Source organism: Haemorhous mexicanus, chromosome 9 (assembly GCF_027477595.1).
Source record: "Haemorhous mexicanus isolate bHaeMex1 chromosome 9, bHaeMex1.pri, whole genome shotgun sequence".
NCBI lineage: Eukaryota > Metazoa > Chordata > Aves > Passeriformes > Fringillidae > Haemorhous > Haemorhous mexicanus.
In genome coordinates, this window is record NC_082349.1 from 2,439,551 (window position 1) to 2,462,695 (window position 23,145).

At 41.7% G+C, this 23,145-nt stretch overlaps 2 protein-coding genes across 4 annotated transcripts in view; one reads left to right on the forward strand and one right to left on the reverse strand.

The window, feature by feature from the left end:
• Positions 1 to 23: 23 nt before the first annotated feature.
• On the reverse strand, positions 24 to 20,330 carry EFCAB7 (EF-hand calcium binding domain 7). 2 transcript variants are annotated; one of them, XR_009487456.1, is made up of 16 exons: positions 20,198 to 20,330; positions 17,892 to 18,061; positions 15,105 to 15,316; positions 14,653 to 14,739; positions 14,031 to 14,220; positions 13,215 to 13,342; positions 10,076 to 10,217; positions 9,467 to 9,576; positions 8,769 to 8,926; positions 8,442 to 8,575; positions 6,855 to 7,003; positions 4,919 to 5,128; positions 3,520 to 3,627; positions 2,445 to 2,510; positions 1,764 to 1,832; positions 24 to 1,139 (listed from the first exon to the last, which is right to left on the reverse strand). XR_009487456.1 is itself a non-coding variant. In XM_059853618.1 (15 exons), the coding sequence occupies exons 2-15, from the start codon at positions 18,058 to 18,060 to the stop codon at positions 1,824 to 1,826; spliced, it is 1,872 nt and encodes a 623-aa protein (XP_059709601.1). In that variant the 5' UTR covers position 18,061; positions 20,198 to 20,330; the 3' UTR covers positions 1,604 to 1,823. The 2 variants fall into 2 exon arrangements, 1 of the variants encoding a protein (XP_059709601.1); XM_059853618.1 differs by lacking the exon at positions 24 to 1,139 and having other exon boundaries at positions 1,604 to 1,832.
• The window catches only part of ITGB3BP (integrin subunit beta 3 binding protein), an 18,509-nt gene continuing 15,691 nt past the window's right edge, over positions 20,328 to 23,145 (forward strand). For both annotated transcript variants that reach the window (XM_059853623.1, XM_059853624.1), the window contains exon 1: positions 20,328 to 20,409. In XM_059853623.1, coding sequence (XP_059709606.1) covers positions 20,405 to 20,409 — 5 coding nt within the window. In that variant the 5' untranslated portion in view covers positions 20,328 to 20,404. The remainder of the gene's footprint in view (positions 20,410 to 23,145) is intronic.

Genomic DNA, 23,145 nt, shown 5'->3' on the forward strand with positions numbered 1-23,145 from the left:
GCCGCCACCGCCCCGCAGCCGCCCCGCGACCGCCCCTTAAAGGCACCGCCCGCACCAGCCCGCGGGTGACAGACAGCATCCCTGGGCTGGCCTGGCCTGTCCTGTCACAGCCCCGAGCACCTCCGGGTCCTGGCGCTCTGCTCCATCCGAGCCAGTGTCGTGGAATCATGGAATGGCTTAGGTTTAGGAAAGGGCTTCAAGATTTTCAAGTCCAGCCGCTCCCCAGCAGTGCCGAGGCCACCACTTAAGTCATGTCCCCAAGTACCACATCCGCATGGGTTTTAAATCCCTCCAGGGATGGGGACTCCACCACTGCCCTGGGAAGCTGTGCCAGGATCAGACACTTTCCATCAAGAAATTTTCCCTGAGATCCAATCCAAACCTTCCCTGGTACAACCTGAAGCCCTTTTTCCTCATCCTGTCTCTGATCCCTGGGAGCAGAGTCTGACCCTCCCTGGCCATCCCCTCCTGTCAGGGAGTTGTGCAGAGCCACAAGGTCCCCCCTGAGCCTCCTTTGCTCCAGGTGAACCCCCCAGCTGTCCCAGGTGCTCCAGACCCTGGCTGTCCCCGTGGCCAGGAGCAGGATGTCCCCAGAGGCCTTACAGACAGGCCCTGGCTGAAGTGAGCACCCCACAGAAGCAGGAGCCCCCCAGAGCTCCATTAGCAAAGGCAGGGAAGGTCAGCATTAGCAAAGCCTTGAAGAAGCTGAATTTTGTTATAGCTCTAGTTCTCAAAAGAAAGGGAACATTCCAGAAATTGAAATTACCTGATACAGAGATTTTTTTCTCCTAAATGTCTCCCCTCAAAGAAAATAAGCTGGTACCTGTGTTCAACCTTAAATAGAGAAGCTGGATTTCTTCTGTCTTGGTGGCACCTGGATTTGGGGCAAACTGAAAAAGACTCTGCAGATACAACCAAGATCTCTAATCTCACCTCCTCCAGGGCAGGAAATGTAGAAACTGCCATGGAGACTTTGCCAACGTCCTCACTTAAAAAACTGGATAATGAAACCCTTCCTGGCAGCAGGATGATCAGAAAATAAATGAGGTTCCCTGTGTAGTGCTGTGCCATGTTTTTTACCTGCAGCAAACCCAACTCTTTCCACGTGCAGTGATCTCTCAGCTTTAACCATTCCTTTCCTAAAATGCAGAGAGAGTTGCATATGAATTCCTGCCACATCTAAAAAGGCTGATTTTACAAACAAAAGGAATGTAAATAATGGACTGCTCACTTTGTAGTGTCTGTTCCACACAGTGTCTCATCATTTCCCAACTCCTTTTTAGACAAGGAGCTGGGAATTTCTGCTTTACCCACGTTTTGCCTGAGGCTGCATTTGCAGAGCTCAGTCAGAGCTAAAAATCACCAAGTATTTTTGGGGCCTCAACTTCTTTTAGACAGTTCTGAAAATTGAAATGATACCTGTGGTACTTGCTAAGGAAAAACCATGGAAAACTCAAAGTTCACCAGGAATCCTGCCTGAGTGTGTAAATCAGAGCCCAGCTCTCATTTTGTCACTGACATTTACTTGCCCAGTGTAAGATTACAGCAGAGTAACAGCAGAGAGCAGGACTTGGGGCAGATAAAAATAACTTTGCAACACTGCTTGCTGCCCTCACACATGAGGTCACACACATTTAATGGCTATTTTAAACTCAAACACTTTTTAAGCATCCAGAGGCCAGGGTCATCTTTTTTTTTTTTTTTTCACATTAAAGATATTTAGAGGAACCAGGAAAACATAATAAGCTGAATGTTTTTAGTACCTCAAAGATGGCTTTCATTGCTGTTGCAGCCCAAACTTGGTGCACTTCAGTCTTCTTATTTCAGCTGCCCTGGGAATAATTAATTGCTGTTAACAGTCAAGAGCCCAAGACAAACCTTCATTTTTCTCAAATGATGTTATTTCCTTATTGCATATGGAAAGGCAGACTTTATTTTATATAAAAGAGTATAAAACCAGGCAGAAATCACAGAACAAAGGGTAAGATAAGGATTATCAGCAAATGACAAAAAAAAAAAAAAAAAAAGGGAAAGAAACAAATCCTTTATCAAGTGACAAAATACAATGAGCCTCATCCCTTTATATTTGTCACATCAAAACCACAGGAATGTTTAATTAGGAACCCATTCAACAAAGTTTTTTTCCCCCTCAGTGAAGAAGTTCCAGCCTGTGATGGAATTACAATCCATGGTATGGAAAATAAGAGCATCTTTAGGGAAACAATCCTTTATAAATCACAATTATATTACAGCTGGCAGCTGGATTACTGAACAGCACTAATTTTTATTGTGCCTCAGTGTTTTCATGCCAAAATCATCAAGAAATATAAATGTATGCCAGCTTTTTGAGAAGGACAAGACTATAAATTGTCTAAAAGCTGCCCAAAGTTAATCCTGGTTGAGTGTGGCTGCTCCCAGCCCTGGCACTGGGAGGTTTAACATACAAGGGAGTGCACACAGCTGTAAATCCACTCTTCCTGCTCATTCAGGGCCATCACATGCTGAGAGACCTGGCACAAGAGAAAGCAGAGGTGAAAGAGAATTCTCTTTAGTGGAAAACTGTTACCCAATGTGCTGTGGAAGCAAAGTGTTCAGTACTTGTGTCACTAAATTGTGAATATTCATCATCTACACTGATAGTTATTCAAAAATTACTCTTGAATTCCACAGCAAAATATCCATAAGGATTGAGCCTATAGTTTATACTGAATGAAGCCTAAATTAAAATTAAAAACCACTTTACAGGATGAGGCAGTGGATATCTAAAGGGCCAGCAGCAATTTAAATGGGCCCCAGCCTTGCCTGTGTCATGGGACTGCTCTGCTTACAACAGGCTTGAATGAATCCACCCTGGAAAGCTGGGAAATATAAAATAGCTTGGATGCCTCTGCTTTTAAACAAAGAGAGTGCACTTTCAGAAAAATAAAAGGTTATTCATAAATAAATGAAGAAAAACATCTTCATTTGTAATGCATTTTCCATCACATTCCATCCTTCAGGACCCTCATTTGGAATTGTCACTAAAGCCTGCCCAGCTCTGCAGCAGGGCTCAGCAACATCAAATTGTCCATGGTTAACATGATCCCTAAATCAAGTTTAACAAAAGTTAACCACCAGCAAATCACAGTGTGCACAAGGACTGCAATACATTTATTTCTCTTTCTGATTAGTGCATGCTTGGTCTGTTCTCACACACATCAATACAGGGGATTAAAAACTGCTAAGTGAAAAAAAAAATACAGCCTTAGAAAAAGAGTATTAAAAATATTAGTGAATGATGCATGAATAGAATGGACAAGTGAAACAGGCCCATGTATGAAAAAGTGGATTATTGATTTTTACACAGGGATACATTAATACATGATCAGCTTTGAAATATCAAAAAGTGCATCTGATCTGTTCTGGTCAGAAGAGGCCACTGTCCACATGCTCATTATCATGATAAAAGCCCTACAAAAAGAAAATAGAAAGATGTCACCTGATTTTCTCTAAAGTTGGCTAAGCAATAAAAAGCCTTACCATCATGGATTTTGGAGCCACTTCCACAGCAAAAACTGTCAGCCCCCTATTGTTCAGGCAGTTCTTACTCTGCTCATTGTTGACATGAATTATCACTTTATTTTCAGACTGCAGGTGAAAAAACATGAAGGAACCATTAGACTTTCCTCGTTAAGGGTCTGTTCTTTGTGTAACTGCACACTCCTTGGACTTCCTGTGACCTTGCTGTTTAAGAGATAGAAATGCTTAATGGATACTCTGCAGAGTAATAGACACTCTTTGAAGAGTAACAGACACTCTTTGAGGAGTAATAGACACTCCTTGAAGAGCAACAGACACTCCTTGAAGAGCAACAGTTTCAAATGTACCATAGCACCACAGTCATGGTCAAAAGTAATTTAAGATTCATTGAACCAACACAAGGACGTGTGAAGTTACAACCTGGCCTTGTTGTATCTTCCCAGCCTGTCCAGATCCCCCCCGTGGAGCTTCCCCAGCATTCCCACGCAGCTTGGTGAGATCCACAGACCAAAGCCAAGTGGTATAAACAGAGTGGGCAGAGATCTGGGGCAGAGAGCATCAAGTTGTCTCAGTGCAGCCCTGATCTCCTTCTCTGACATATTCCCAAACACAAAAATAACTCTGGAATATCCACCCTAAAGGGCGAAGTGCAAAGCCAAATCCAGAGTTCCAGGAGCCTCAGCATCCAGTCCTAATATTAGCCCCCCAAGCCACCCCCTTTAAATGTCTGGGCATTTAAAAATACACTTCTTGCTGTGATCCTTTAAGATTTAAAGCATCTGAAGTTTAACATCTTACTGTGCTGTGTTTATTTACTCACAGTTCCTGCTATGAAGGAAACTGAGAACATTCACTGTGATCTATGGAAAAAAGTTTAAAATCTCACCAACCACTTCTATTTGGATTTACAACTTTCAGTTTGAATTACTAATAAAGCAAACCTGGAGGAATAATCAGGTGAGAACTCATCCATAGCAGACTCCTAAAAATCACAGCTCTTTGACTTTCTGATGGACACTGAAAATATTCAGCAGTGTAAATGCTGTGATCTTTGCTCTCGCTCTAATTGCATTTCCTGCTGTTAGTGTTTGTTTCCTCATATGATGATGATGATACTGTGCCAAAATACTGAAAAATTGGGATGTGAACACAAAAAATGAGAACTCAGTTTCTATATGGTAGTTAGAAGTGCTTGCCTCATTATAACAACCCACCCCTTCCAGGAGCACTGACCCAGGCTCCTCTGAAGCCACAAGAGCACATCAGGCAGTGGATTTTTTATGAAACAGACACCAAAACCTGATTTTAGGAACAGCAGTTCTCATATATGACCCAAGGAAGAAGGAGGAACAATAACAGACACTAACACAAGGTACAATATGCAAGTTCCAGGCCATACCTTATTTTCAATCACAGAGGTGATCCTGCTGCCTGATCTGTAGGTGTGGATGAAGATGTTCTCAGAGCCATCCAGCACTTTGGCCTCTCCTTTGTTAAGCACAGACCTGCAGAGAGCCCTGCTGAGCTGGGAGCCCCCTGCCTCCAGGGAAATGGCTTTAATTCTGGGTTTGCACCTCTCTGCCCAGATGTCAATGACAAAGGGGCAGGCCTGCAGTGAAGAAGATGAGTTTCAGCATCACTCCAGCTGTAGTTTTTCCCCTGAGATTTTCACCCACAGCTCCCAAGTACTTTATATTTGAACTAGAATGACCCAGGTATAAATATTTCCCTGAATGTTTAATATTATAAACTGTGAGCTGTGGCCATCTTTTACACCAAATGAAAGCCCAGGACAACTGGTCTTTTCCATGCCATTCCCAGTACACCTGACTTAGTTCAACACAGAAAACCCTTCCTTCCTGGACAGCAAAATGTCCAGGAATTGAGATGAGCCCTGAATGTATTCCAGTGTCTGAAATAAAGCTGTCACACTGCTGTTTGTGCCACCCCACACAGATTTAACACCTCTGCAATGCTGCACTGAGCACTCTGGGAGTACCTTGGGTACATTTTACTCCTGGTGTAACAACCAGGACTTTGTATCTTCTTAGACTCACTCCCAGCACCTCAATTCCCTTCTAAAGGCTGTTGGAATCCACGAGGATTTCTCAAGTTCTGTCTCAGCACTCCCAAAACATCCATCTTAAATTATTTGAAATCAAGGAATTAGAGTTAAGTGAGAGACACGACTTAACAGCTGGAGATTTTTAGAATAATTACTGAAGCATTTGAGAGCTGTGCTGTCCTTTGGAAAGCAAAGGCTGGAGCCAGAAACCCCAGCTGGAACAAGGCACAAAACACCTTCCTGAAATTCCTAACTGGAGAAGAACATCCCTAAAATGCTCTTTTTTGGAGGAGGGCTCTCTCTTGTGGCTGAAACGCAGAAAAACAGTCTTGCAAGGGCTCTGCCAGTCACAAGTCAGAGGAAAAGGAGCTCATCCTTAAATCCCTCAGCACCATCCCAAAATTTTCACTGAGAGACAACTGATGTCTCTCATACTATTTTTAGGTCTTGATATATTTTATATACTGATTACATTGACCTGTTTAACAAAGTTAAATAATATTATCAGACTGTGATCCTAAAAATCTGCTTTTCCAGGGAATTAAATGATTTAATTATCTGTATATTGAATGCTTTAATTTTTCATAGTTTTTTCTCTTCTTAAAAGAGATCCTCTTTCTTTAGAAAGAATTATTGACATCAGAAATATGTAATATGTATTTCAGAATATAAAAACAAAGAAATAATTTTTAAAATCTGTAAGTGTAAAAACATCAGAAAAATAATCCCTGGTCCTGCAAAGTGAACAATGTGTGACCCAAGCCTTAAAATTTTAATAAAGCATTAAAATTTTGTGTTGAACTTCTTCAGACATTGTTGTGAAAGGCAACAATAACAGAAATAGTTATGTTACTAGGAATTCTGAATCATGTGGAAAAAATTTCTCTTTTTCCACTTATATTGTGGTTTGGGCCACAAAATTGACTTTTTAAAGGAGAAAAAGTCCAGTTTATTCTGAATTTGCTGACAGGTCACAGTTTACCACCTTTATCTTCCTATCACTCCCCACCAACAGAGTGCATGGATTATTTTAACAGATACAATCCAAAATCCCTTCCTCTTTAACCCTACAACATCCTGGCTTTCTCTAAAGCAAAAGAGAATTTCTCTTTTCAAAGATCCAAATGCTATTCTCAGAATCAGGACAGTGACAGTGACAGCCCTGAATGGTGGCAGTGGGTCCCTCCCCTCCTGCAATCAGTTTGTGGCAGGCACAAAGATTGCAGCAGTTACATGTGCAGGGGTTTTTGCTCTTTTGTGCCTCTCCTACCTCTGTCATTTCTAAGGCTCTGTTGTAGCCCAGGGACAACAAAGTGACCCAAAGGTCCCAAGGATCCCCATCCCGGTCGTTGGCTTCCATGAGATTCAAGTCCAGAAATCCTTGTCTTGTTAGCTCATTCTTCTTCATCTCAAAATTTTCTGTTTCAAAGGAATCAAAACAGCACCTAAAAATCTGTTCTGTCTGCAAACACCTTCATCCTCCCAAAGGCAGAACCCCCCTCCTGTTAACAAGGTTGAAAAGATGGAGCCAACTCAGAGCCTCAGATCTCCAAGATTATTAGGGAAAGAATGGCCTTGAGCAGGCATGTGCTGTTTGCAGAGCTCCCCTGTGGATTTGGGATAATGCCTACCAACATTGGATAGCCCCAAAAAAGGGAGATTTCAAGCCCCAAAAAAGGGAGATTTCAAACAAAAAAGCATTCATTTTGATTTTTTTTTCCTGAAAGTTTGTGGTTGAGCTTTGCAGAATGGGGTATTTTAGGAATGGGAAATGAAAGCCAGCTGGAGCCAGCACCTTGAAATGCTTCAGGTCCTTGATACAGAAATGATTTACTTAGTTCCTAAAAAGCAATAAAATTCCAGTAATCCTAACACCCCTCTCTAGAGAGAATATCATAGATCCACCACTCTAATGTCAGCAAACACATAATTGAAATGTCCTCATGACAGGGACTTTTAAAAATGGTTTTCTCATCTTCATAACAATGCTTAATCTTTACTATATATTATTAAAAAGGGATTACCAATTTAATAAATCTATCCAAGGGTACAGATGCTGTAATAAATGGCTTGAACTTTGGTGTCAAGATTGATGATATTCGTGTGAACCCTTCCTCTGATTGATGGCCTGGTGAAACATTCCCCAGCTTCTCCCCCTTCCTCTCTTATTTATTCACACATTTCCACCCCTCCTACTTGGATCACCCTAGCAAAGCCATCAAGGGTGGAAAAGCACATCCAGGCATCAAATAGGGGAGAAATTCAGTCATGGAAATGTATTTTTGTAGGAGTTTTCCATCAGTTAGGAAAAATTCTGATACCTCAGAGTGTTTTGGGAAGACATAATTAATAGGGCTTGCCAGATTTCAAGTATTTTGGCCAATGTGCCACAGCCTCCAAAGGAATTATGTCAAACATGACATGGAGTTATAAAAGGAGACTGTCAACCCACAAAAACTCTGGATGGCAATCTGTAGCATCAGATCCACACTAATTAAATGTCCCTCTCCACACCGTGAGATAAAAAAAGCAGCACCAGCCCAATCTGCACAAAGGAGATGGATTAAACAAATACCTGTGACACTTTCCTTCCCATATGATCCAGGATTACAAACCCTATAGGTTTTGGCAGCTACAAAACAATTAGGAAGGGGAAGAAGTTTCTCAGCAGAAGGTCAGTGGCACACACAGCAGAACGAAGCAAAGCAAAGGACAGGAGACTGGAAAAAAAGAAAAAGAAAGGAGGAAGAGAAAAATATCTACACATGTTCTTGGAATAGGTAAAGGATACCCAGTCCTATCCAGCTTGGAAGTTAATTGATAGCCTTAATTAGCTGTAGCACAGAAATGAACTTACCCTTGCACACAGCCCAGGCTTCCTGGTCACACTTCTCCCCACTAGTCCTCAGCTCAAAGAAGTTGTACTCCTCCAGACTCAGGAGGCCATTCCCATCCAAATCAATCGTTTCAAATATATCCAACAAAGCAGCTCTGAGGGGTGAAAAAGGCCAAACTATTTCCAAAGGCTTCCACTTCCTTTCACTGCCTCATAACATTGCCAAGAACTGTTCAGTCTGTCTGAGATGATTCTGTACAAAGAGTACTTCAGGAAAATCCAGATTTAAAAAGCCACATTTGAGCTGGAAAGGAGATTTTTATTGCCATGTTTGGGAATAAAACTCACCGGAATTCTTTGGTGAGAGCCAGCTCTCCATCTTCATCCCTCCACACCAGTTTGGCTTCCCCAGGAATTTGGGTTTTTCCCTTCCTCAGCCTGCAGCCAGTTGTGAAAGGGAGCAGCCAGTAAATCCCAGATCCAAGCTCCCCTCTCCAGCCAAACATCTGCTCTTAAAGGAAGACAGAAAAGTTTGGAAGACTTCTCAAATGATGCCTTTCCTCGTTGCCTGTAATATTCATACAAAATTCATTACCTGAAAATTCATTACTTGAAAACCCTGGGAATGCTGGGTTGTCTCCTTAAAAAAAATTGGCTGTGTGAGGCCACTTTAAAGATTTAAAAACAGTGAATCTCTTAGAATAAAAGTTAGAAAAACAGACAGGAGAGAGATGAGGGAAGAGGGGGAAAATAAGTTCACGCTCTCTTATTTGAGGAAAAGAATATTCTGTGCACTATGGAGTTCAAATGGCAAAGAGAAAGAGAATTCAAGGATATTTAAAGAAATTTTGCTTGGAAATGTTGTGTTTGAAGGTGCAGAAATACAACTGAGTTTTTACAGAATAGCTGTAAATATACCCAACAACTCAGCAATTCTGGGTACAGCTGGAATTCCTTCCAAACCCATGGAATTCCCACCTGCAGCATTAACACACACACTAAAATAAAATAACAATTAAAATAGGAATACACCAAAGAACTCTAACCTCTTTGTTCTGGAGTTCAGTAAAGCTCACAAGCTGTAAATTCTCTTGGGTTTCATTTTCCTTCAGAATAAACAAAGCTGTATCCACTGACAACCAGTGACAAGATTTTCCTAAAAAGAAGAATATCACCAAAAAAAAAGCTTAATAATGGCCCAAAACTGTTTTTCTTTGCATCTCAAAATAGATATTCCCGTGGTATTTATTGATGCCTGGTGATGAAAAATGAGGAAAAAAAAAATCTATTCTATGCTACTGGGACTTTCTTCCTGTTTAGGCTGAGCAAATAAATTGTTCCAAGCCTTGTGATTGTCTTACAGATAATTAATCATTTCATTTAATAATTAAGAATTATTGATAAAATAGTTCCATCATTAAGGGTGAACAATATCAAGGAATGGTTACACACCACACAAATTAGTTAAAAAAAAGCCAGCCCAGGTGACTTTAAAACAATTTTGGGGTTTAAAGGCTCCTGGTTTATGGGATTAAAAAGGAAATATTCTACTTGGAGACAAAATAATTCCAATGCAGCAACTGGATGAAGTCCTGTGGTAAATCTTAAAAAGAGGTGGTGGCTTGGAGAAGAAAATGAAATATGAACCCACTCACCTTGTGCCTGGGGAATGCTGAAAGGTTTGATGGTGATCCAAAGTGCAGATCTCTGGGGTAAGTGCAGCCTGTACTTGTGACTGATGATTTCCCCATTCTCCTCCAGGTAGAAGCAGCCTCTGGATTGTGCACATTGCCATTCCTGGAAACCAAGCAAATATTAAGGGTTTGCCTTATTTTGGATGAAAATAAAAGTGTTTTCTCTAAAACGTTAATTAATTTGATTATTGAATAAACCCTGCATAAAGCACACCATGAGATACAGCCTCAATATACTTTTATTTTAAAAAATCCCAAATAGTCCTTTTTGTGGACAAATTTTGCACAGCAACATTGCTTCACTTGTGAAAATGCTTGAAAAGCACAGAGATTACCCCAATGCTCCTAGAGCTGAAAATTCAATTGGAATTGCCACGAAGATTCTGCTAATTATATTTGCAAACAGCTGACAGCATGGAGTAATTTAAATACAAATATTAGACACTTTGCAACTGTGTTCTGCTCTTCTTTGGAGGTCTGGAATTTTCTTAAAAAATTAAGGTTTTGCTCAGAAAGTTCTAGAAGACTTCCAAAGTAACTTGGCTGTGGAAAAGACAAAGATTAATTAAAAATAAAGTGGGATGGCCAATCCCTGGCAGGCACTGCTGTCCAAGTCCCTCCCCTCCTATAATTTCCCATACTCTTTTCATTGTGGGCAGAACCTGCTGGAGAAGTTTTTAGGGATAATCTTTAATATTTCTGGACCATGGAGCCAGAGCTCAGCCCCTGGCCTAATTAACAAACCTAATTAACAAATCTATCCAATAATTTTACACTCTTCTTTGTCCATGAAACCACATTTGTAGTGAGAGGACAAGGAAAAAGGGGACCAATCATAAAAAATAATTAGGAAAAAAGTGGTTAGAGACAAAATATCCCTGGGATTTAGTGGTGAGGGTTGAATATGGAGCAACAGCTGGGGTTGTGTCAGTCAAAAAGTGGATAATGGGAGCTGGGATTAACATAAATCAGTGACAGAATTCTAACATGGAGTTCAGCCTCTTGGATCATTCCCACTGCTATTCCTAAACTGGTTATTCCAACACTTCACAACTCCTGATTTCATTTAAAAGGAAATTTTTTTAATGGATTTTTTTTTTTTTTTTTTGCTTCAAGCTTGACACATCTGAAATAACTGGTTGTTTGCTCCAAGCTTGATACCTGCCAAAACTGTTGGACAAAACCCTTATCCTTATCCTTTCCTTTTGGGAAATCAAACCCTGTTACTCTGGCAGAGAGCATAGGGTGGTGCCAGGAGTCCTAAATTATCAAATTCCAGGTAAAACTGAGAAACTAAAAGAAGATTTTCTGAGAGGATTTGTCTCTGTCACTTCAAAGCAGAACAGAAGTTGTTAAATAATAGCTGAAGTGGGAAATGTTTGTGTTAGAAATGTTAATGGGAAAGAAATGTTGGGCACTAGCTGCTGCTGGTCACTGCTACTGACATTGAAGTTAATGTTGAAAATATCCACACATTGATGCATAATTCCTAATAAAAAAGCAGTGACTGAGAGGAATTTTCTAAGGCTTTTTAGTTTTAGGCCTTTCACCATGTTCTGACTTTCAATGTTTTCCTCTGTCAGAAATGTAAAGCTGGTGTTGCTCCTGAGGGCAATATTTTCTTACTTATACAAAAAGACAGGTAAACAGCAAAAATATAAAATCAAATTCTTGTATATAAGACAAATAAAAAGAATTTTTGGGTGGTGGATTCTGATACACACCACAAATAAAAGCCAGGGTATTTATTCATTGATTCTGGCAGAGCATGCATTGTGCAAAATGAAGTTTAAAACAATTAATAGTTTATTAATATGAAATAATTTAGAATATACTAACTGCATATAATATTATATATTAATACTAATATAATTAATTTGTAATTACTTTTTATTAATAGGAAATATTTAATTAGTGGGAAATAAGCCTTTCCATGTTTATCGATTGATTTCAGTTTCTGGATGATGCCAAGCAATACTAATCAATATCTTTTTTTCAGTCAGTTTTTACTGGCTTGTAGAAAGAAAAAAAGAATCCAATCTTGGGGAAGTGTGTGCTGGTTTTATACACCCCACATCATCTTTGAACAAGGTGAGATTGCAGGTTAAATTGCATGGAGGTCCAGCTACCTAAACAGAGTGCACAGAACCCCTGGGAGATGATGTTTGGAAATTTTAATATAGAGCAAACGTCACTGAACAGCAACGGGGAAGATCTAAAGGCCTTCAGAGCTCAATAACAAATCCAGAGTTGTTATTTGAAACAAAAATGCAGCTCCTGAGGACAATCAGTTCTGTTTTCCAGCAGCAGTTACACTGTGTGGTCAGAGCCATTTTTTCCCTTTTATACAGGAGTCTCCAGGTGCACATTTTTAATGTATCCCAGCAGTTCCCAGTTAATGTTTTCTATTTCTACAGCTATTACTTTCTGTTGAAAGAAAACTAGTAAAGGTTCAGTCAAGAAAGGGAAAACAAAGGGAAAAAGATCAATATTAACACTCTACAAATATTGACTTAGCAAAGTGACTTTGTTGTCTCTCTCCCCCAGGAATTTGTATTGAATGAGTGATTTATTTAAAAGAAAATACTGATAGAACATATTAGTCTAACTAAAAATCAATATTTTCAGGTTATAGCATCTATTTACCAAGCAATGCCCAAGAAACTAAATATGCTCACAGATTTGTTATTTATTTCCAATTACCTTTCATGCAGAGGTTTATGATACACATTCTTTCAGACTACTTAAGCATTTAAAGTTCTCACCAACCTAATAAATTATTCAATTTTAAATTTCTCAAGAAGTCATTAACTGTTTTCTCCAACAGTGGTTTCATTTATAAAAAACACATTTTGTTCTATTAAACCTTCACACCTGAAAAATTATTTCCAATAACTTGTTGTCAGCAAAACCAACAGTATATAAAAATGTTATACGTATATATAAAAATAATACGTATCAAGAAAGCTCTCGGTAGTTTATAGCTGCCCTTGACAAACTGTTAATAAAACATAAGACACCATTTTTCTCTGATTTTAGCTTCTTTAAAATGCACTAACACAGGTGCCTAGAGGAAAACACCATCCTTTCAGTGTGATACCTTCATTGTGTCAGGCTCAATAATTAGCTTTGTGTTCCTGCTGCTGCTGGCACCCACAGTGACAGTGGTGCAGGTGGAAGCTTTGCTGCTTTGAGCTGATGAAGGTCTTGAAGGAGCTCTGCTGTCGCCTAGAAGCAGAGATATTTAATTACAGTTACATTACTTCAACCCTCTCCTAGTGCTATGAATCATAAACCTTGCATTTAGAAGCACAAAGAAAACTGGATGACAAGAACTCCATCAGAGAACTTCCCTTCATCACTGTTCTGCCATTTTTGCACCTCTTTGATTTGAAGCAGCACAAACTACATCCCAAAATTTCATACTTGGTGCCTCTGCAGCCCGTTCCCTGTGGAGTTTTTGCAGTTTGGGAAGGTGCTGAAGTATCTTTGTAACTTCAGAAAGGACATTAAAATGTCCACAACATATTAATTGTGCTTGAAAAGCAGCCTCAATTATTCAAACAAACACACAGCTTACTGAGAAATGTTTAGGGTTTCATCTCTGATCTAGGAAGGAAATAAATAATTTGCCTATATTGCAACACCTGAGCATTCATTTTCTCTCTTCCCTCTGGTCTGTGTCACATGAAAATCAACAGAATCCTCCCTTAGGAATTTGTGAGTTCCACAGATGCAGCCATTTGAACATATTTTACTGATACATTGATGTGATTGCCACAGCAGAAATTATATTCACCAATAAAATCTTCAGTAATCTGAGAAAAACTAAACAAAAAACTCAACAGCTCATTGAGCCAGAGCTTCAGAAAGAAAGAAAGAAAGAAAGAGAACAAAATATAAGCAATACAAATACCTTTAGCCAGTTTGTGATCAGTTTTCCTGGAGGCCCTTGGGGAGTGTTTTGACACTGGCAGTGTGGTCCCTCCAGGGACATTTTCAGTTTGGTTCCCAAAGTGCTGCTGCCTCAGCCGAGGGTCAGTTTCCAGCCTGTCCCTTGCAGCTTTGCAGCACTGCTCACTGGTGCTCAGGTACAGCTCACAGAACTGGAGAGAATAAAAGAATATTTCACTCTCCAAGTTACGTTTCTCAAAAGGTTTTAAGGAGTAAAATGTAGCATTAGCAAGGAAAGTACAGCTCAGCAGATGAAATGCATTTCCTCTTCAAGCCCAACATAATTTTAATTTTCATTAATCAGGACAACCATTCAGGTATCACAGTAAAATGCAGCCATGATTCAAAAAGGAGGTCTAAATATTGAACAAAAATTAAGTGTGACTTTCAACTCTTCCTTTATACATATTGGAAAACTGATTTTTAACACAGGATTCTTACCAGCTTTTCTCCTGTGAAACCATATTTATGTATCAATCTTTGTGGGCTGTTTATTCAGTCCAAAATTTAGAATCCTGGGGTAAGGGCATCACTGATGCTCATATTGTCAATAACACAAGAACAAATATCACTCTTGGCCATACCTTGTTGTAGTCAAGTTTGCCATTGCAGTTAAAATCAGCTTGTTTAGTGATGCTGGTCACTTCCTCCCAGGTCATTTTATCACCTCTCTGCAAGGAAAAACCAGCTCAGTTTGGGTTCCTAATCAACAATCCTGTTCACCTACAGAACAAATTCCACAAACAAAGGAAAAGCCTTTTTATATTCCTTCAGAGAATCTTATCTTGCAATAGATTTCAACAGATTTGGATTTCAATCATGAAAGCAGAGGTCAAAATCATTAAAAACTTTGTCTTTACAATGCTACTAAATATCAAAGAGATCAACTGCATCAGTTTATGTAATTCTGTGGTGTTTTCTGGAAACCCACCATGAAAATCTCCCATAAAATGGGGAATCCCAGCTCCCAGCACCATCTAATTTCCATAATCTCTACTAATTAAGGATGGATAATTAGGTTTCTAGTGATACTTACTGTTGTAAGAATTTTACAAAGTTCATCATGTGAAATATAACCAGCCTTATCTGTGTCTATTTTACCAAATGCTTCGAGCAGTTCATTTTTTGTAGCTGGCTTTTCTTTTTTTAAAATAGCACAAAAATCATCAAAATTCAGTGAAGATGTTTGTGAAGTCCAGTATTTGTTAATGGTCTTCTGAGAAGGATTTCTTCCAGCCTGCTGAAGTACTGAATAATAAAACACAATATTAGATATATATTCCAGCTGTTAGAAAAGGAGTTTTCTCCAAACATCCTCGAGTCATTTTGCATGTTCAATTCTTTTTAAAGACAAATCACTCCAAGAGAAAAGTGGGTCTGAAGGACAGTTTTGGTTATGATCTTAATCAAAATATCCATGAACTCACAGACAGTCTCCAGTGCAAAATTCAGCCCATATCCAGTGTCTCAATATCAAGAATATATTTTTTTTAAGTCTGCACATTATTAGATCCTATTTCTACCTAGACCAACATCATCTTTGTACTTCCTTTGCCAAGAACTGAGATCTGAAGTAGAATTTATCTGAGACAATATTTTCTGTCATGCCTGTACATTTGAACATATAAATTCAAATGATAAATGAATTTTAAGGGAAAAATGATACCACCAGGCAGCCAATGCCACACATGTAACCAGTGGAATGGGTGTTACACCTGGCATCTCCAAAATGAATTTGCTGGATCTATTTGCCTCTTCAAGGTCTTTACTGAAAACACCCTTTCAGTTTTCAGTGTATTACATTAAATGGAAATTAAATTCAAATGCACGGTCTATCTGAAATGAGAGGGATGTTTTTGTACCTTCCCAAATAATCTTTAAGGGACGCACAGGAGATCCTCCATCTCCACCTGGGCTGGCATTTGATTCTGAGCCAGCTGAGCAGTGCCCAAGCCTGTGCTGGGAACTGCTGAGGAGCATCTGTGAAATGAGGTGGTGGCATGGTGACAATGCTCAGTGGGACCCGTGTCACCAGCAAACCAAACAAACAAACAAACCAACCAACCAACCAACCAGGCACCTCTGCTGTTAACCCCTGCCTCAGTGCCAAGCACTCAATAAAGATTTGTGCCCTGCCACCTCTGCTGGAGGAGCCAGAACAGAGCAGGGCTCACATCTTTATGCGAGCCACGCCTGGGCACAGAGCAGTGCTTTGGGGATTTCAGTGTCAAGGGCAGCCAGGGAAGGAAGGGCAGTGACTCTGGGGGTTTGCTCCCATGGGTGGGAGAGCTCCCTGGAATGGCAGTGCAGCACATTATTATATTCAACAGATATCCTTCAAATATGCAATCTTTAATTTTATATCTCCAGGGAGATCAGCACTTGCCATTCCCTCCATGCCTCCCAATTTGTATTTGTGAGAGCTCAATCAGACTGCACCTTTTATTTGTATTTCTTTGTGGTCTGGTTCTGCTTAATCACTCCAGACAGGAAATGAAGCTACCATTTGGGGATCAGCAAAACTCCTACAAATAAAATGTCCCAGGGCCAATCTCTCACTGAGCACTTTAGTTTGGAATATCAGCCAAACTTCATGAAGCAAGAGGGGCTTAAATATTGGTACCACTCGTTTGAGAAATGCCAAAATTGACCTAGGATGAAATATAAGTCTTTACCTCTCAATGCTTACAAATTCTAACATAAATTACTAAATATCTCTGAAAGGATTGAGAGTCTGAACAATTAACTGCCCTCTCTAAGTTGACCTTGAAAGCAAAATGCCCAAACACTTGCTGTGTAGCCAAGTGGCATATGGATAGAGCTGGAAGCCAAAGCCTTTATTAGAGAGATGACATTTGTTCACACCACCCCTCTGTTAAAATCCAGATTATCCCAAACTATCATTAGGATGTCATAAAGGCCCTTTCATTGCAGCTGGGAAAGCCTGGAGAGCACCAAGTCCCAAGCTATAGGAATATCCTTGTTAATGGGGGGAATTTCATGCTCTGCTGTAGGGAAAGAAGCTGCAATCAGTGCACTCAGCTTTTACAGTGGTGGTTTCCATGAAAAACCTTTTAAAAAAGAATGAAAATGCTAAAAAAAAAAAATCATCACCCAAACAGAGCACACAATCCTACAACTCCAAGAAACTGCAAAACTGGAATTGTATTTGCTTGAGGAATTTTATCAGCCATAGTAAAAACTCCTTCAAAACTGAGGTTATTTATTACTCAGTCTTACCTTACTCTTCCCTTATCCTACCTGGTCACTAAGATACATTATTAAGAAACCAGCTTCCATTTTACAGGTAAATTTTTCTCACTTCCCTTTGAAATTCCTGAAGTTTTCAAACCAAAGCCCCACAGCTTTCATTTCCTACCAACAGCCTTATTTAGTGCAGCTGAAGCAGTCAGAGATTTGTTTTTTCTGTTTACTGCTGGCACCACCACCACTGCTTACACACAAATAGAGTCTGGACAAAAAAATGAGAATTTTAGATTCCAGTCTATGAAAGTAATTCAGTGACTCAGGAGGAGTTGAGACAAGGAGTAAGAATTCTTATGGAACACCAATTGTGGTGGTTCTTTGTGCCAGGACAGAGGCCCACTCTAAAATGAACTGAGACCTTTCCTAATGGTGATTTAGAAATAAAATCTATAATAAAATGATCTACAATAAAATGCCCCTGTCTGGCATTCCCACTTCCAGCAGGCATCCAAAACTGCTCTCAAATCCTTAAAGCAGTTACTGAGTTTATGCACAGGGATAGCCCCACTGCAATCATCCCATGCAAGAGTTAGAGGGGAAAAGATTCAATCATTACCTAAACTGAGCTGTTCTTTTGATTTAATATTTTCTAAGCTGCTTTTTAAGACAGTCAGATAAGCTGCTCTGCAGTTCATGTAAAAAATGGCTTCTTCTGCATGCTGGGATTTCTTCCCTTGGGAATTTTCCAGGTGTGTGGCTTTCTGATTCCCAGGAGTGCTGGCCATCCTGTGAGGGATGAAATTCCAGTTAGAATTTATAACTGTCCTAAAAATGCCTCTGTTTGTCCTCTGAAACACAGACCAGCCCCAAGTACCCAAACATCCAGGTCATATCATTTCCTTCCTCTAAATCTGGGATGGGAATTTTTATCTACACTTGTAGGTAAGCACCATGAGAGCCACCAGCAGAAAGAGTTAGAGCTCTGCTTATTATTCACAGTTTATCCTTCATTGGCAGTAAAAAGTTTAATTTCACTGTATTTTATATAGTTGCAGACATTTCCTCTTACAAGTATTATATAAATATTATGTAGTCTTGATTTTTGAAAGCACAAAACCACATTTTCATGTTATCTGTGAAACAAGGTTTTGCCATCCATGTTTTCTCTTTTTACTGTTATAATTCAACAAAACCTATGGATAATAATAAAGTTGGTCAAAATTGGAACCCTTAATCTCAAAAAATGCCAGGTTAAGCACAGAATTCTATTTCTTAGAGTTACCTAAATATAAATAATAGAAATAAATGGGCATAAAACTTTAAAAATAAGTGTGCATAAAACTTTGAGCAACACAGACCTTTTAAATCTAAGGCTCATCCAGTTATAAATGAATGGAAAAAAACCAAAACCATATTTTTTTCTCAATTATTAAAACAACTCAATGCTGTTTGCTCAGCAATGGTCAGCAAACTCTGACAGCAGCCTTCTGCTTCCACCAGGGGTGATTAAGGTTTTTAGAAGGCCATCACAGAGGGACACTAAATCCTGTTGTGCTGTTGCTTTAACAGCTTCTTGTATTATTTTACCCAATGTTGACTTCAGGAAATATATTCCAGTATAATAAATGGAATATCTCAAGTTCAGCAACAAGACAACACCATCCCAGAGTCCCCTTCAGGACTCATTGGATTTTTACTCAGGTGGCCTCAGTCACTGGCACCTTGTTGAGTTATACAGAACTTTTACACTTGGGAAAGGCAGATAATAATTGCTTATCAAGGATGAAGTACCCAATTTGTAGCTCCCTGACACTTTAATATTACACAGGCACCAGAAGGACCCCACAGGGACCCCCAGGCACAGCCTGGCTCCTACAAACGGGTGTCACTATAATGAAGCACCAGTGTTACACACATGGAATGGAACTGGGAGGAAAGGCAAGGAGGAGAAGAAGAAGAAATGTTAATTTTACAGTAACCAGTTTTTAGAAAATGTGAACTCTTGTTTGTAGTCCTCGGACTTCCCATTACTGAGATATTTCTTATGTGGGCCAGGAAGTGCTGCCAATCCATCGCTGGGAAATCCAGTGAGCAATGGCTTGGGGACAGCACTGCCAGCAGCCCCATGGCTTAGGCTGGGACATTTGTACTGGATAATTGTACTACAGAAAAATAGACAGAGGGGAGCAATCCAGCCCAGGCTTCCAAACAGGGGGAGAGTAGGTTTAGATTAGAGATTGGGAAGAAATTCCTCCCTGTGAGGGTGGGGAGGCCCTGGAAGCTGTGCCTGCCCCTGGATCCCTGGAAGTGTGCAAGGCCAGGCTGGATGGGTGTTTCAGCAACCTGGAATAGTGGAAGGAGTCCTTGCCCATGGGTGGAACTGGATGAGTTTTAAGGCCCTTCCAACCCAAACCAGTGCAGTATTCTCAGCCCAGAGCACTGCGTGCCGTGCTCTGTCCTTCCTTGGACACCTCCAGGGATGGGGATTCCAGCCCTCCCTGGGCAGCCCCTTCCGATGCGCAATCAGCCTTTCTGGCAAGAAATTCCTCCGGACGCCCAAAGTCAGAGCCTCCGTGGTAACCCTGACCTTCACTCACAGGCTCACCCACACAGAACCCACACTGGCACAGGGAAGCTCTGCCCTGCTCCGGCCCCGTCCACCTGAAACGAGGAAACTTTTCCCGCATGGATACCATCACCTCCCTCCCTAGGGGGCACAGGGGGCTTCAAGGGCTACATTTACCACCCACCGTAAAAAAAAAAAAAAATTAAAAATTACAATCCCCTTGCCCCAACCCTGAGGGGAACCAGCCCTCCCTCACTCCCTCAGCCCCGCTCGGCAATCCCTGAGGGACGCCTGAGGCGCGTTCGGCCGCCCCGAACCCGCCGCCCGAACATCCCCGGCCCCGGCCCGGCTCCTACCGCGCACAGCGGGACCCGACGAGCCCACACGGACACCGGTCACGGCTGCGGTCTCGGTCTCGGCGTTCTCGGTCTCGGCCCCACAGCCCTGCCAGGCTCCTCGGCCCCGCCCCGGCCCGGCCCGCTCTCGACGCCGTTTCCAGCCGGCGGCGTTTGGCGGGCACACGGCGGGAGCTGCGAAGGGGAGGCGGCGGGAACGGCTCCGGGATGTCGTAGGTGTCTGGGGAGTGGGGCAGCGCTGCTCTCCCTCTCCGTTCGCTCTCCCTCTCCCCTTCCTCTTCCTCTTCTCCCTCCCTCTTCTTCTTCCTCTCCCTTCCCCTGTTCTCTTCCCTCTCTCTGTGCTCTCTCCTGTCCCCCCGTCCCCTCACGGCAGCGGGTCGGTTCCCGCGGGCTCCGCCGTGAGGGGAGCGCTTCTCCCGGCGGGCCGCGGCTCCCGAACGCGTTCCGTGAGGGGAGAAGTGCCCTCAGAGCGGGCCCGGGAGGGAGGAGCGGCTGGCGAGGGGCGGGATTTGTTTCCCGATGGAAACAGACCGGGAAATGCTGGCGGCGGTGGCTGCCGGGGCAGCGCTGCGGGCGGGGCTGCCGCTGTGGGTGACCTTCTGTGGGTTCTGCATTTCTGAGGGGTCGGGGGCGGCTCTGCTCGCACGATCCAAGCCAGGAGTAATGGCCGTAAACTAAAACACAACGAGTTCCGCCTCAACATCAGGAACAGCTGCTGTGCACTGAGGGTGGCAGAGCTCTGCAGGGAGGTCGTGGAGTCTCCGTCTCTGGAGACATTCAAAGCCTGCCTCACCTGCTCCGGGTGACCCTGCCTTGGCAAGGGGTTTGGGCTGGATGAGCTCCAGAGATCCCTTCCAGTCCCAGTAATTCTAATTCTGTATCTCTCTACATAGCATGGATAACACCGGTGGGGCTGTGTGGGAGAGGGGTAAGAAGAAAGATCACAAGATGGTTCAGTTTGGAAAGGACCCACAGTGGGTCATCCCTTACCCATGGCACAGGATGGCACCCAGGCAGGTCTGGAGTATCTCCAGTGAGGGAGACTCCACATTTTCCCTGAACAATCTGTTCCAGTGCTCAGTCACTGCACAGGAAAAAAGTTCTTCCTCACATCCAGGTGGAACCTCATTTTCTGCCCATTGCATCTTGTCTCATTGCTGGGGAAAGCCTGGTCCATCCTCTGAACCCTCCCTTGGCCACCACTGAACCCTCCCTTGGCCACCACTAAAGGGACAGGCAAAAAAAAGCAGTTTTTGGTATGAATTTGTGGAAGTGTGTCTTCAACAGAGTTTGGTGGCAAGGTTCACTCTATTGCCCCCTACACAGATGGAGCATACCCAGGAAAATGGGATTAGGATCAATTTAGAATGATTTTCACAGAGACCAGGGATGAAGAAGGGTCACGGGGTCAAGGATATGGATACAAAAGATACAGGTGCAAAAGAGTTTAGCAGCACTTAATCACTGACTGATTTAATATTTATAAAGTGATTCAACAGGATTTACTACGATTACAGCAGTGACTAACTTATAGATTCACACACACTCAGATGAAGAGAGGTGGGAAGGAATTGCAGGCCTGTGGAGATCAGGGCATGACACCCCCCCATGCCCATTTTCCAGGCTGTATCTCTTCATTTTGTCTCCAGTGGGAATAAATCCTGCTCATTTTTCTCCTATATTTTGCAATTTATCAAGCAATAAGTAATTAATCAAGTCATGTAAGTCTGGTGCTGCTCTTGTGTGTCTCTGCTCATCGTGAGCTGCTGGAGATCAATAAGGAAAGTTCTTTAACCTGATAAATATTAGGCACAAAATAATCACTGCAGGTTGTACAGCTGGCTGTAAACATGTGCCATCATACTCTGCATGGTTAAGAAAATAAATTAAGCCTCGTCAGGCTAATTCAGGGGTAGGAAGCTCAGGTTGAATACTCTCACAAGTGCCCCATCTTTCTGTCTCCTTTTCTTGTTCCACTCTGACATTTGGTTCTACACCACAGGCAAAGTGAACTATATAAAAAAAAATAAACCAAACTAAAAGTGGTGCTCTTCATGTTGTTTCCTAAAATACCTGAGGAATTCTGTCTGCATGTACTGTTTTTTCCCCACATTCTTCTTCTGGAAGATCTGGGAGAGGACACTTCAGCCAACAGGGTTTTCATGGGAGGAGCTGGGTTGATTTTGGTTTCAGGGGTCTGTGTGTAGAGTTGGAGCAGAAATTTTAAATTATTTTGATTTAACTTCTCACATTATGGCATTGAAGAGACAATCACTAAAAACAAGCCCCCAAGCAAGCCAGGCTGTTGGGTGGCACAAGGCAAGGTTGACTTCCTAAAAATTCTGTTTTCCAATACAACATTCCAGCTCTTTCCAAGGGCTTGGAATGAGGCTCCATGTCTGCCCCCACAGTTCAGGGTGCTTGCAGAGAGAAATCTGGGCTGTGTGCTGCTCTGTTGCTGTACACAGTATTTGACAGACTTCAAAGAGCGTGGCTTTGATCAGTGCACAGCTTTCCCCCAAGAAATGTTCTCAGTGTTTATAACTTAGTGGGATTTTCACGCAGTTTCTCATTTATTTCATCCTACAGCTGTGATCCTGCTCCTGATTTCCTGTGGCTTTCAGCTCCTTTTGACACCTGCCATAAAAACCTCCATCAGAACATGCCTTAGTGTAACATGCAGATGCATTGGCCCCCAGAGCATCCTTGCAGTGTGGGTGCATTAATAAATGGAATATTTCTCTGCTGCCATGAGCTGGAAGCTGTAATGGAGTCAGGATTCCTTGAGCTATACCAGGTTCTCTTTAAAAAAGAAATACATTGTAAAGAATTCCATCAAACTGTTGCAGCTTTGGCTGCCCTTTGGCCAGGATTTCAGAGGCCTTTTTAATTTAAATGTTACCTGTTTACTTGGCTTTTTTAAGACAGGATCTTTCCTTTCCCCTTTT

What these genes read in the sequence shown, in the direction of transcription:
- EFCAB7 (XM_059853618.1), bottom strand. Translation starts at nt 18,060, where the DNA reads ATGGCCAGCACTCCTGGGAATCAGAAAGCCACACACCTGGAAAATTCC. An exon ending in TTTGTAAAATTCTTACAACA is followed by an intron (nt 14,740 to 15,104) that starts GTAAGTATCACT and finishes TTTTCCTTGCAG; the next exon opens with AGAGGTGATAAAATGACCTG. An exon ending in GCTCTCACCAAAGAATTCCG is followed by an intron (nt 8,576 to 8,768) that starts GTGAGTTTTATT and finishes TTCACCCCTCAG; the next exon opens with AGCTGCTTTGTTGGATATAT.